Source organism: Odocoileus virginianus, chromosome 16 (assembly GCF_023699985.2).
Source record: "Odocoileus virginianus isolate 20LAN1187 ecotype Illinois chromosome 16, Ovbor_1.2, whole genome shotgun sequence".
Classification (NCBI taxonomy): domain Eukaryota; kingdom Metazoa; phylum Chordata; class Mammalia; order Artiodactyla; family Cervidae; genus Odocoileus; species Odocoileus virginianus.
The window spans coordinates 57,342,466-57,356,965 of record NC_069689.1 but is presented as its reverse complement, the minus strand read 5'-3'; the positions used below and the strand labels follow the sequence as shown (position 1 = coordinate 57,356,965).

At 43.0% G+C, this 14,500-nt stretch overlaps 1 protein-coding gene across 1 annotated transcript in view; it reads left to right on the top strand.

Annotated features, from left to right (window-relative positions):
- The first annotated feature begins 1,897 nt into the window (after positions 1 to 1,897).
- The window catches only part of HDGFL3 (HDGF like 3), a 75,420-nt gene continuing 62,817 nt past the window's right edge, over positions 1,898 to 14,500 (top strand). Inside the window, exon 1 of the mRNA XM_020877537.2 lies at positions 1,898 to 2,437. Coding sequence (XP_020733196.1) covers positions 2,354 to 2,437 — 84 coding nt within the window. The 5' untranslated portion in view covers positions 1,898 to 2,353. The remainder of the gene's footprint in view (positions 2,438 to 14,500) is intronic.

The window sequence follows — 14,500 nt, the reverse complement described above, 5'->3', positions numbered from 1 at the left end:
GGCATGATGACATGATGACACGACGACAGGTACACATGGCAGTCCTACAAGTGGGAGACACATGAGCAGGCTGCTGTAGACTGAATGTCTGTATCCTCCCAAAATTCATGTTAAAATCTAATGCCCAGTGTATTTGGAAGTGGGACCTTTGGGAGGTGATTAGGTCATGAGGATGGTGTGTGTGTGCTCAGTCGTGTCTGACTCTTCTGTGACTTCATGAACTGTAGCCCGTCAGGTTCCTCTGCCCACCAGGCTCCTGTGCCCGAGGAATTTTCCAGGCAAGAATACTGGAGTGGGATGCCATTTCCTACTCCAGGGGATCAAACTTGAGTCTCTTGCATCACCTGCATTGGCAGGCAGATTCTTTACCACTACCGCCAAGTGGGAAGCTCCATGAAGATGGAGGCCTCATCAATGAGATTAAGAGATCCCAGATAATTTCACCCTCCTCCCCTTTACCCCTCACCTCATGTAGAGACACGAAGAAAAGACTATTTTTTGTGTGTGAAACAGGAAGCAGGCCCTCGGGAGACAACTGAATTGCTATGCCTTGATCTTGGACCTCCCAGCCTCCAGGACTGTGAGAAATAAATTTCTGAGGTTTGTTTGAAAGTCACCCAGCCTATAATAATGATGATACTTTGTTATAGCAGCTCTAAGGGGCTGACACAGGCAACAGAGGCAAAAGGACCTAGTCTACAGCTAGAAAAGAGGAAAATGTAGGTCTATCGAGGAAGGGTAAATATTTCAAAAGGAAAAATCACCAGATGCCAGGAGTAAGGGAATGCCGTTAGCAGATAAAGTCAAGCACTATTTAAGTAAACAATCCACAGGCAGTCTAGAGAATTTAACGCCCCATTATCCGAAGCCCTGGATAAAAGAACAATAACAGGGGTTAGAACACACACACACGCTTCTACAGGGCGAGTGAGGAAGGCAGATGTTGGGAGAAACTGTAGGAAAGTCTGGCAGAGGGACAGACACAAGGAAACATGCTGAGGACCAAAGTCCGTTACACTCAGGAGCCGCGGCAGCCGACTTCTTAAAGGTGAGCTTCAGGATGATGAAAGAGGCAGCATTCATTCATTCGTTCTTGGGCAGATTAAAAAAAAAAAACAAACTTTGTCCAAAATGTTGCCAGGATTGGAAACGAGTGACCTGCCAGAAGAAGTCCCTTTCACAAAACTCCAGGCCTGGACGGTGGACGCAAGGAAAGGCACAAGCGCTGACGGACTCTGAAGTTAACGGAGATCCGTGTTCGAATCCCGACTGTCCGGCTCGGCAAATTCGAAAACCTTCGGTGACTTCGGTTAAATGGCTTGCCCTGGGTGGGTCACACCGCATTGTGAAGGGCAGACCTATGGTGAGACCCCCCTCCACAAGGTCGCTGACCCCAGACCGGTGCTTCTTCCAGCAGCCTGATGCTCTGGGCGGCGGGTCCCCTCGCGCGGCTGGCCCCCGGCCTGGGGCGCCTCTGTGCCCCCCTCACCCGAGCGCACTCGTAGAAGCGGCCCGCGCGGGGGGGCGGGGGGAGCCGGGCGGGAGATCTGTCAGCGGGAGGTGGGCGTGGGACTGGGGGGCTGGTGGGAGCGCCCCCGAGGTGGCGCGGACCTGTGGGGTGGGGGGCGGCCAGGTGGTGATTGGCTGGGCTGCGGCTGGCAGCTCCCGGCCAAGAACAAAAGAGAGCGGGCGGCGGGCGGCCGGCGGCCTCCGGAGTAGGCGCTGCTGCCCGCCCGGCGCGGGCTTCGGTGCTGGGGGAGGACGTACCTACCACCCGCCCGCCCGCCGAGCAGCCGGGCTGGCGCGCTCGGTTTCTGCGCGAAAGCCGGCCGTGTACCTAGGAATTAACCGGCCGGCGCTGGAGGGGAGGGGTGGGGAGCGGGAAGTGGGGTGTGTGGGGGGGGATGCTGAGCGCGCGCGAGAACAATAATAAGATCGTGTTTGCGGTCGCTGCCCGAGGAGGAATTCGGAGGAGGCGCGAGGCCCGGTGCTCGCGCCGCGCCCGGGAGCCCGGGAAGGAGGCCGGCGGCGGCGGCGGCATGAGGCAGGCGACGCGGCGCCTGTGAGCAGCGCGCGGCGGCGGCGGGGACCTCGGCGCGGGCAAGAGCCGAGCGGCCGGGGGCTCCCCTCCCCCGCTGCCGGGCGGTGATTTGCCGGGCCTGCTGAGCCCCCCGCCCACCCCCTCGCCTCAGCCGCCGCCTCGACGCTTTCCCTCGTCGGAGCGGCCGCTCGTCCGCCCGCCCGCCCGGCTCGAGGCCCGCGGGGAGCGCGGCGCAGTCCGTCGGCCCGCGGGGGGGCGGCCTCCCGGCATCTTAGCGGCACCCAAGGACGACCAGGAAGGGGAGCGGCCGGGATGGCGCGTCCGCGGCCCCGCGAGTACAAGGCGGGCGACCTGGTCTTCGCCAAGATGAAGGGCTACCCGCACTGGCCCGCCCGGGTGAGTACGGCGGCGGCGCGCGGGCCCGCCCGCCCACCATTTTCCCCTTCATGATGGCGCGCCCGCCCCCTTTCCCCATCGCCTCAGCCCTGAGCGCGGAGCCCGCCGCGAGCGGCCGACTGCGGCCGGGGCTGAGGGCTCGGGCGGCGCTGCGCAGAGAGAACTCGGCCGCGCCGGAGGCGAGGGTTCCCGCGGGCCGCGCCCGCACCCCGCGAGGGCGGCCATCCTTCCGCCCACTTTCGAAGGCGGCTCCGGCCCCTGCAGGCCAGCTGCTGCCTTTCTGCCGGAAAGCCGGCGGTGACCGGGAGCCTGCTTCGCCGGGAAGCGGGCCTGGAGCAGAGGCATCGCCCGGGGCAGGGTGGTTGGCGAACTCGGCGGTCTCCGGGCGAACGTCGGGGCACGTAGGGGAACGTAGTGCAAATGGCTGTCCGCGAGCCGGCGGGCGCCCGCGGCGTCGATCCTGGAAAGGGGCAGTGGTCATTCCGAGCCAGCGGCAGCCTCTTGGCAGTCGTTCATCCATCTCTCAGGGCATCCTTCGCCATCCAGACTTGTTGAGTTTTCCCTGAGCGCGATTCTGGGTGCCCCGCCTGCTCTATCATTGTCCTGGGGTACGAGCATCCCTGGTTGCCCCTGCTTCTTTTAAACCGACACCGAATAGTCGGGAGCTGGCAGCTTGGCACTGGCTAGTGGGTCCCGGAAGCTCCTCATGCCTTTTCACCTCCATATTTGTTTTAGGTCGGATTCCAGACCTCATCCTTGGCCCCCCACCTCAGTCCACAATAGCTCTCTCTTCCCATAAGCAGGGTTGTCGCTGTGCTCTTTCTCTAGAAAGCATCTACATGTAATACATGACATTAAATTTATTTTTACCAGGCCCTTTACTAGCATGTGTGCTTTGTGTTTTAAAATCAGTCCCTTTTACTTTTATAATAGTTGGTAGTTAATTGCTTGACGTAAGAAATGTAGTGGAAAGGAGGGTCAAGGCATGTTCAAGTCTGTGTTGGTATCCGTGGAGGAATAGAATTAGACATGGGAAATAGTGGTAGCATAAACATGAATAAAAACTCTAAAAATGTTGTATTATATGCAAGTGAAAATACCCAAGACTACCCCCCCCCCCCCAAATACACCCATTCACAAAAGGAAGTGATATCATGGGTGGCCAGACTGAAATTTAGTGAAGTTGAAGTAATGGACGGATATAATCTTTTTTCTTTCTTTTTTTTTTTTTTAGTTTGTCATGATTGTAAAATGGGAAGAACACTGGGTCAGGAATTCGGGGACCCTGGCATCTGGTCCGGGCTCTGGTCCGGGCTGATCATCTGGACTGTCTGAATATCCATTTCTGCAACTATAAAATGATCATCTCTAGGATTTCTTCCAACATTAACATCCTCAGATTTCAAGGGGAAAAAAACAGTCTCATTCAGATTCCATGAGGCTGTGCAAATAACTTTTATCCATATCTGAACTGTAGGTTGTCCTTAAATAAGGCAAAATTCATGGTAGAATAATGGGTTGTTTTTTCATATATGTATATAGGGCAAGATTTGTTACTTTATGAGTCCTTTAGAGAATCCCTTGAATATACTTTTCAAGTAAGAAACAGAGGGCATATATGTTTGTGCATAGTCAGAAGTGAATTAAAAGTTATCATCACCAGTTGGTCATTTTCTTGTAACACAATGGCTTTCTTTAATCTTACCTTTGAAAAATATTTCCTGAGAGTCAAAAAGAAAATAGACTTAAAATTTTATTAACATGTTGCTTGCATAGATTGGCCACCTGTAGTAATTTTGAAACAAAAAGGTGCTGCAAAAGTGGTCCTAGTTGTATATTTAATTGTACATAAAATTCCTAGGAGTCTTAACTCCATACCAAGGGAAAATGGAAAGTAAAATGAGGAAATAAAATCAATTACATTGTTAGATAAGATGCAGTAAATACAGGGGGGAAAATCTGTGTCTGTTCACATTTAACAATGAGTTCCTCAAGGAAAGGACCTAAGTCTCCCTAATTTTCTAAAATATTTTATAGTGAGTGGCATGCTATAATTTCCAAATAAAGGTAAAGGTTAGAAAAAGAAGAAGGAGGTATTTGAGTCTCTGCTCTTTGTTAGTTGCAGTTGAATGTGTCAGTGTTCTCATTTAATTTTCTTCCCATTTCTAGGAGATAGTATCCCCACTTTACATCTAGCTATAGCTTTGTAGACAATGATATAAAATACTTACAGGAAAAAAATCCCAATTATTCCGATTTCAATACGATTGCTTGATATGAAGGCCAGCCCTGCTGGAATTTTGTATGGCCACAAGGAATCAAACACAGGAAGAACAACATCGGGGAGACAGTTTTTTTCAGGCTATGGGGAGGAGCTTTCTGATAGAGCTGATCCACGTGGAATGGAGAAGTGACTTCTCTGCTTTAGAGAAGACATTTGTTTTAGTTCTAGGAATCCCCTTATGAGGAATGTGAGCCAAGAGAATTCAGACCTCTGGTAAATTTAATCAGGTTGGTTTCAGCTTTTGGCTGGGCTTCACACTGTGTGTCCTGGGGCATGTTCTGTAATCTTTCCAAGTTTCTGTTTACTAGTCTGTAAAATAGGGATAATTCTCACCTCACAGGTATAGTGTATGTAAAACCACTAAGCATTGGTATTGAATGTTTCTTCCTTTTTCCCTTTTTGAATTTCTAACTTTTCCCCTGTATCACTATACTATTTAAAATTTTCAACTCTTGAGTAAATTTTTTTCTTGTCCAACATTTTATCATGAAAATTTTCAAATATATGGAAAAGTTTTAAAAAATTTTACAGTGAACAGCCATATATCTTACCACCTAGATTTCCACACTTAACATTTTACTATATTTGCTCTGTTTGTTTATATATCCATCCCTCTAGGTGTATAGCAGTCCATCTTATTTTAATGCACCTCACAGTAAGTTGCAGCCATCATTATAATTTACTGCTACACAGTTGAGCATGTGTATCCTTAACTCAGTACAGTCAGTTCAGCCACTCAGTCATGTCCAACTCTGCGAACCCCATGGACTACAGCACACCAGGCTTCCCTGTCCATCACCAACTTCAGAAGCTTGCTCAAAGTCATGTCCATCAAGTCATTAACTAGAGGTCAATATTTTTAATAGATCCCCTTTTTCCTTTTGAGGTAAAATTTATGTAGACTGAAACACACTTAGCATAAATGTACCATTCAGGGAGTTTGACAAATGGGTGCGCTGGTAGAAGGCAAGCCCCTACCAGCACAGTACCACTACCCAGGCAAGTTCCCTCATGCGTCTCCCCAGGCGGTTCTTGTCCTCCTCCCTTTTCAGATATATTGCTTTTACATTAAATAGCAGCTGGCTGTTTCTGATGGGAATACTTGTGAAAGTGAAGTGAACACGTTAGTCGCTCAGTCATGTCCGACTCTTTGCAATCCTGTGGACTGTAGCCCACCAGGCTCCTCTGTCCATGGAATTCTCCAGGCAAGAATATTGGACTGGATTGCCATTTCCTTCTTCAGGGTATTTTCGTGACCCAGGGATCAAATCTGGGTCTCCCGCATTGGGGGCAGATTCTTCACTGTCTGAGCCGCCGTATATAACTTTAAAAATTAGAAGTTCATTTATGCCTGAGGATAAACTAAATTAATACTAAAAAATAGTTGTGCTAAAATGAGTTTCTGAATCTTTTTGATTATGTACATTATTGGCTAAAAAAAATACTAGAGTAAGTTTGTATTTTAAAAGTTCTAATTTTTGGAATTATTTTGCCTACTTCTTGTGAGATCTGACTAGCATGTCAGAGTTTTTAATCTTCTAAAGAAATAAAGAATTGTCAGGTTGGCCATTTCCTTGCTTACTTGTGCTTATATTATTCATGTCATCTTTGTAGGATCGATGTAGGGATTTGCCTTGTGGCTCAGATGGTAAAGAATCTGCCTGCAGTGCAAGAGAGCCAGGTTCGATTCCTGGGTTGGGATGATCCCCTGGAGAAGGGAATAGCAGCACCCTACAGTATTCTTGCCTGGAGAATCCTATGGACAGAGGAACATGGTGGGCTGCAGTTCATGGTGTTGCAGAGTCGGATATGACTGAGTGACTAACAGCTTTTGCAGGACTCCTTTAGCTAGCTTGTTCATTTAGGGAGAACTCTGTTACTAGTAGATGTTCCATAATTGTGCTCAACCAGGCACACACAAATGACAATAAGTGAATAAATATAACCATCTAAATAAACACACTAGTGTTAATTTATATATTAAATATTAGTAAAGTTTACTTTTTGGGCAAAAGAATAAGAAACTAAAATAGAAATTGTACTATTTTCTTCTCATACCTATTAAAATCATCTTGTGTACTTCCTGAGGTGTGAGAAATCTGCTTATGTTACTCCTCTAAAAGAAGCAATACCAAAAAATGTCTTAAAGCTCTTGTGTTTCAACTAAAGAGCTTTTTTAAAATTAAGAGAATTCTCAAACATTGTTAATAGAGTAAACTGATACAATCACTTTAGAAAACTGCTGTGATCTATAGTTAAACACATGCCAACCTTGTGACCTAGCAGTCTGTTCTAGGCATACATCCAGGAGAAATGAGTGTTTATGTCCACCAAAAGACTTCTACAGCAGTACTCATAATAGCTTTATCCATAAAAGCAGAAGGTTGAAAACAACCCAGATGCCCATCAACACAAGAACAATCAAGCAAATTTGTAGTATATTTGTACAGTGAAGTACTACTCAGCCATAAAAAGTAACAGACTGCTAATGCCCACAAAAATATGAATGAGTCTCAAAAATACAAGATTGAGTATAAACAGCCAAATACAAGAGAGTACATTCTGAATGATCCCGTGATATTCAAAAACAGGCAGAACTTATCAGTGGTGATCAGTCTGTGGTAGGTGGAGGTGATGGTGGGGTTACTGACTGGTGGTTGTTGTTCAGTTGCTAAGTTGTGTCAGACTCTGTGACCCCATGGATTGCAGCACACCAGGCTTCCCTGTCCTTCGCTATCTCCCGGGGTCTCAAACTCATGTCCATTAAGTCAGTAATGCCATCCAATCATCTCATCCTCTGTCACTGGGAGGAGGCACTGGAAATGTTCCATACCTTGATCTGGATTTGTACATATGTAAAAATTTATCAGACTTGCACATTTGGGGGTTTTGCACTATTGCGTATATAATGGGGCTTCTCTGGTAGCTCAGCTGATAAAGAAGCTGCCCAATGCAGGAGACCTGGGTTTGATCCCTGGGTTGGGAAGATCCCTTGGAGAAGGGAATGGCTATCCACTCCAGTATTCTGGCCTGGAGAATCCCATGGACTCTATAGTCAATGAGGTGGCAAAGAGTCAAACACTACTGAGTGACTTTCACATATATAATGCCTCAATTAAAAAAGAAAAGAAAACATGCACTTTGTATGAGATGGGGAAAAGAAAACTGTAATACTCCAAGCTTTTTCATGGATTAAATTTTGCCATTCTTAGCTTTCAATAAGAAATGTTTTCCTTTAAGGCTTTAGTCCTACAGTGTTACATCTTCCTTTTCCCTTTTGACTATTTTAGAAACTTCATTTATTACTTCATAACTTTCTCTTGAGGCCTCTTTTTAGTTCTGTGTTCTACCTCTGTCTTTTGTTTAACTGCACTAGAGTCTTTCTGTTCCTTTCATACTAAATCATTCATTACTCTTCGTATTTTTGATCTAGTGATCAACCTCTCACTTGTTAAAACTCAAGAATACAAGAATAAAGCATTTGACTTACCCATCTACAACAGTTCAAAGAGCTGTACTTTTTTTGAGCACCTACTGTATGTAAGGTGCTGTACTAGATAGATTCTTTCATTTTTATACCAACAGGTTAAACTTGCAGAAATTTAAAAATACTATAATTGAGTAATTAAAGTGATATACCATGCATGCTAAGTTGCTACCATCGGGTGTCCAACTCTTTGTGACCCTATGGACTGTAGCCGACCAGGCTCCTCTGTCCATGGGATTCTACAGGCAAGGAGACTGGAGGGGTTGCCATATCCTACTCCAGGGGATCTTGCCTACCCAGGGGTCGAACCCAGGTCTCTTAGGTCTTCTGCATTGGCAGACGGGTTCTTTACCACTAGTGCCACCTTGGAAGTGGTACCATACCCCCTATTAATATGCATACTGGTTGGGAATGTTCAGTTTCTAACTCACAGCACTTTCCTGGTTGGTTGGTTGGTTTGTTTATTTTTCCTTGGACAATAGACTGCTAGGTTATGAACCTTTATTTCTGGAGACCAGACTACATGTTTTCAGAGAATCAGTTGAGTCTTAAATTCTTCTTAATCTCAACATAAAGTAAGGTGTTTATAATCTTTATTACTTTTGTCCTAAGTTCATGGAGGTCCATCATTGATTCATTCCTTGCGTAGGGTGGCACAGGCTCATGCAGCCTTTCCCTGAGAGACAGTATTCGCATCGCCAAGGAATTGGCCCACTGTCTCATTTTCTTCTGCTCAACCCTGGGAGCAGATCAATAACTTAAATTCTCACTACTGACGTTTTCCATTGCTTCCTTTTCAACCAGGTGGATCTGTTCTGTTGTATCGCCTTTGGAATGCCCTAATGACTACTTGTTGCCCCATGATTAGAAAAATATTAATTCTCTTAGTTTCACTGTATGAGATTGTGTTTGATTCTTTTTGAAATGATGATTTAAAATGATATATGGCTTTGTTGAAAATGTCTGTTAGCCTTAGAAAATCGTGACAAACTTAATAAGTATAGTAAGCATAACAAAGGAAGAGCCCAAATCTTCCTATTTGTTGGAGAAAGATTTTGTATTGCAGAAGAGTCTCCAGATGTTTGATCAAAATATAGCCCACTCAATACAGTTATTAGTCCGCTGAGAACAGACTTCTTAATCATTTCAAGCAGTGCTCCTGAAAGCATGATCTGTGGATGGCTACCTGTCAGTGACAAGATAGGTACAGAAATTGAGAGCAGGAGTTTAGAATCTATTTTAGCTATTTGATGTGAATCTGATTTAAAAATGAGGTTTGTATTTGTATGTCTTTTATTTTTCTAGTAATTCATCTTTAATGTATTTTACTAAAATGTCTGTAACTTAATAGAATTTTTTTTTAATTGCTCCTTCACTCCAGAATAGAAGTACTGATTGTAGATTACCATTAAAAATCAACAGTGTTCCTTGCACCGAAAACACTTTGCTCATACTGTAAAACTGTTTAAATTGTCTTTATTTAAAAGAGAGAATGGACTGACCTTCATGTTATTTATTAATTCCACCTGTGTAACAAAATTTTATTACACTAGAATGTTCATCCTAGAAAGATTAATTTCCCTAGACATACATGTAAGCATCATGAATATGTACCTATAAAGTGTAGGTACATAATTTTTGTAATATATACAGTTTTGCATCTTTTCCCCCACTAAACGCTACATCTTTAGAATACTTCAGTGGCAGTGAATATGTTTCTATAACATTATTTATAACAGCCATCTGATAATTTATGGCATGGACTTATTTTTATAAATTATAACTACCTATTATAGGACGTTTAGTTTATTACTAGTTTTATACTATAAAAGAGTACTCTGAGAAACATTCTTTTGGCTAAATCATTAGTTACTTCCTTAGGACAAGTCTCTGGAAATTATCTGAGTTGAGGGGCATATGCATATGTTAAAGCTTTGTATTATAAACTTTTCACTCTCTTACCCACAACCAGAATAAGAGAACACTTGTCTTCTCACATATTCATTAAAAGTTAGATGATTCAAACTTTTGAAAGCCTTTGTTAATTTAATAAGCACAATTATTTTTATTGCAATATAATGGCTTTACCATGTTGCATTAGTTTTTGCCATACAATGAAGTGAATCACCTATATGTTTAAATACATCCTTTCCCTCTTGGACCTCCCTCGCACCCCCATCCCGCCCCCCTAGGTCGTCACAGAGCCCTGAGCTGAGCTCCCTGCGCTATACAGCAGGTTCCCACTAGTTATCTATTTTACTCATGCAGTGTATATGTGCCAGTCCCCCAGTCTCCCAATTTAATGAATATATGATTGAATTAATTTTGGTTATTAGGCAAAATATATGTATTTATATCAATAATGTATATATATCTTGTTATCAAGTTAGAATGAGTATATATAACACTACTATGAAATCAATATCCCCATTAGAGAACACGGACTTTCAACTAAAGACACTTAAGTCTTAATTCTAGGCTATTAAAAATGCCACAGGACATAAGAAAAGTGATACCAGATTGGGTTAAGGACTGAAGAAGCATTTGGCATTATGTTGGGGGTTTCCCTAGTGGCTCAGCAGTAAAGCATCTGCCTGCCAATGCAGGAGATGCGAGTTTGGTCCCTGGGTTGGAAAGATCCCCTTGAGAAGGAAATGGCAACCTCTTCTAGTATTCTTGCCTAAGAAATTCCATGGATAGAGGCGCCTGGTGGGCTACAGAGATGGCAAAAGAGTCAGACACGACTTGGCAGCTAAACAGCATGGCCATACATGGTGATACATGTGTGTTTGTAGGGCTCACGAGTTGCTGTGAAGCTAGAAATCTTCAGAGATTTACTATTATAACATTTATTATATTAACTTTAGTCCATATCTCTTTGAAAGCCCTTTGGCACAAGGCAGTATAAAAATAAGTATTAGTTGTACATTTAAAGAAAGCCAAGGCTCATTAAAATCAATTCTGAATGAATAGCATGGTGTTGACTTGGTATAGTTTCCAACACCTTTATGTGTGAGAGAACACATCTGCTTTGACCATCAAGTAGGGTAATCATGAAAGTTAGTGTTCAGTAGAGCCTAGAAGCTACATCATAAGAACTCCTTCTGGCTTGAGCAGCTTCTTGCCTGTGTACTGCATTCCTAGACGGTATACCAGCACTTTCCTGTGTGTACTTCCTGCCACTTGTATACATAAGCTCCTTTCAGCTGATTAAAATAGAGGTAGGAATTGAGTTTTTCTTTTATCTTCTTTCTTGGTCAAAATTTGATGTAGTCAGTTAAGTACCATCTGTATGGTTACAGAGAACCACATAGAGGTAAAAAGAGTGAAATAATCTAAAGATGGGTGAGCTCAAGCCTTTAGAATGACATCCTCCAGATTTCTGAGCAAGACTTCCTGCCATGTATGGAAAGACAACTAGACCAGGAGTTCAAAGATAAGCACTTCATTCTACCACTGTCTTGGTTTGTTAGGTTTGGGCATCTTTTTCATTATAGCCTCTTTATAAAACAGGGAGAGTGCTAATTCTTACTCTCATCCTTTTCCCTAGTAATCAAATGTGAAAATATACTTGAAGGAACTGTTTGCTAATTAAGTACCTAATAATTACCTCCTAGAAACACCAGACTAGGAGCCTAGTAAAGTCTCAGTAAGTGCTTTTGTGGTTTGGCAAGTGTTTCAGCCCTTTCCTTGTGACTTTGTAATAGTGGGTTGGCTCTAGGCTCTGGGAGTTGTGAGGACTTCCTATTATTACCCCTCCTTCAGATTTCTGAGTGTGATGAGCCATCTCTAGAGATTCCACATAGCTTTAGGTTGGGGACAAACTAAGCTGGACTGTGTTGCAGATAAAAAGGGTCTGCGATCAACTACTCTTCCCAGTTGATCACTGGGACTCAAGATCTGAGTGGATTCTCTAAGCTTGATTATAGTCTCTAAGTCTTCTTCAAAGTGGAGGTACCATTTCAAAACGAACTGGGTAATTTTTAACTAACACAGTAGTAACTTCCTGGTTTCTATCTAGTAACGTCTAGTAACTTCTATGTTTATTAAGATGAGAATTGTTATAGTGATAGGTTCAGTTAGGTTCAGTAGTCATTAGCAAATATATAAATGAGTTTCACAGAAGATCAAAAATCTTTTATGTAGGGAAAAACGTCAAAAAATGAACTCATAACTTTAGATCTCTTTTTTCCTTTTTGTTACTGAAGTAGAACTTTTGTTTTAATGACATCTTTAACTTTGGAGGAAATGCATATTTAGAGAGAGCAGTATTATACAGTCTCAGTTCAGTTTTTCAAAGTTAGCATATGTTAAATGGATTGAAAATTAATTCCCTTTAGACTTTTGTTTGACTTTCAAAATGAGACCAGTTATTTTCAAACAAGGCATAACTGTTCTTATCTCCTTCGCTGGACTGCTTCATGAGGATTAAGTCAATAATTTTGAAAAGGTATTTAGACCTTGGAAATGAGTCATTGTTGCTGATTGATTCTGTAGTAGTCTAGTCTAGTGGCTTTCAAACTTTTTGGTTATAACTGACAGTAAATATTACTATATAATAAATATAAATAATTATTAATTTCATACACACACACTAGAAAAAGTTTTTCACAAATCATACTAAGTGTGATGCATCCTGATATTTTTATATTTCATCTCATTTAAAATCAGGTTGTAACCCACAAAATCAGTTTCACTACCTACAGCTTAAAAAGCACTGATCTGGTCTGTTAGGCCAAAGGGAAATTAATTTATGTGGGTGGTATGTTTCTATAGAACAGTAATAGTTGAATAGCTTACAAATAGCTGTGAAAAGAAGAGAAGCAAAAAGCAAAGGAGAAACGGAAAGATATACCTATTTGAATGCAGAGTTCTAAAGAATAGCAGGGAGAGATAAGAAAGCCTTCCTCAGTGATCAGTGCAAAGAAATAGAGGAAAACAATAGAATGGGAAAGACTAGAGATGTCTTCAAGAAGATTAGATACCAAGGGAACATTTCATGCAAAGATGGGCACAATAGAAGAAATTGTATGGAACTAACAGAAGCAGAAGACATTAAGAAGAGGTGGCAAGAATACACAGAAGAACTGTACAAAAAAGATCTTCACAACCCAGATAATCACAGTGGTGCGATCACTCGCCTAGAGCCAGACATCCTGGAATGTGCAGTCAAGTGGGTCTTAGGAAGCATCATTACAAACAAAGCTAGTGGAGGTGATGGAATTCCAGTTGAGCTGTTTCACATCCTGAAAGATGATGCTGTGAAAGTGCTGCACTCAGTATGTCAGCAAATTTGGAAAACTCACCAGTGGCCACAGGACTGGAAAAGGTCAGTTTTCATTCCAGTCCCAAAGAAAGGCAATGCCAAACAATGCTTAAACTATCACACAATTGACTCATCTCACACGCTAAAAAAGTAATGCTCAAAATTCTCCAAGCCAGGCGTCAACAGTACATGAACCGTGAACTTCCAGATGTTCAAGCTGGATTTAGAAAAGGCAGAGGAACCAGAAGTCAAATTGCCAACATTCATTGGCTCATTGAAAAAGCAAGAGAGTTCCGGAAAAACATCTATTTCTGCTTTATTGACTATGCCAAAGCCTTCGACTATGTGGATCACAATAAACTGTGGAAAATTCTTAAAGAGATGGGAATACCAGACCACCTGACCTGCCTCTTGAGAAATCTGTATGCAGGTCAGGAAGCAACAGTTAGAACTGGACATGGAACAACAGACTGGTTCCAAATAGGAAAAGGAGTACGTCAAGGCTGTATATTGTCACCCCGCTTATTTAACTTATATGCAGAGTACATCATGAGAAACGCTGGGCTGGAAGAAGCACAAGCTGGAATCAAGATTGCCGGGCGAAATGTCAATAACCTCATATATGCAGATGACACCACCCTTATAGCAGAAAGTGAAAAAGACCTAAAAAGCCTCTTGATGAAAGTGAAAGAGGAGAGTGAAAAAGTTGGCTTAAAGCTCAACATTCAGAAAACTAAGATCGTGGCATCCAGTCCCATCACTTCATGGCAAATAGATGGGAAAACAGTGGAAACAGTGGCTGACTTTATTTTTTTGGGCTCCAAAATCACTGCAAACGGTGACCGCAGCCATGAAATTAAAAGACGCTTTCTCCTTGGAAGAAAAGTTATGGCCAACCTAGACAGCATGTTAAAGGCAGAGATGTTACTTTGCCAACAAAGGTCCATCTCGTCAAGGCTACAGTTTTTCCAGTAGTCTTGTATGGATGTGAGAGTTAGACTGTAAAGAAAGCTGAGCGCAGAAGAA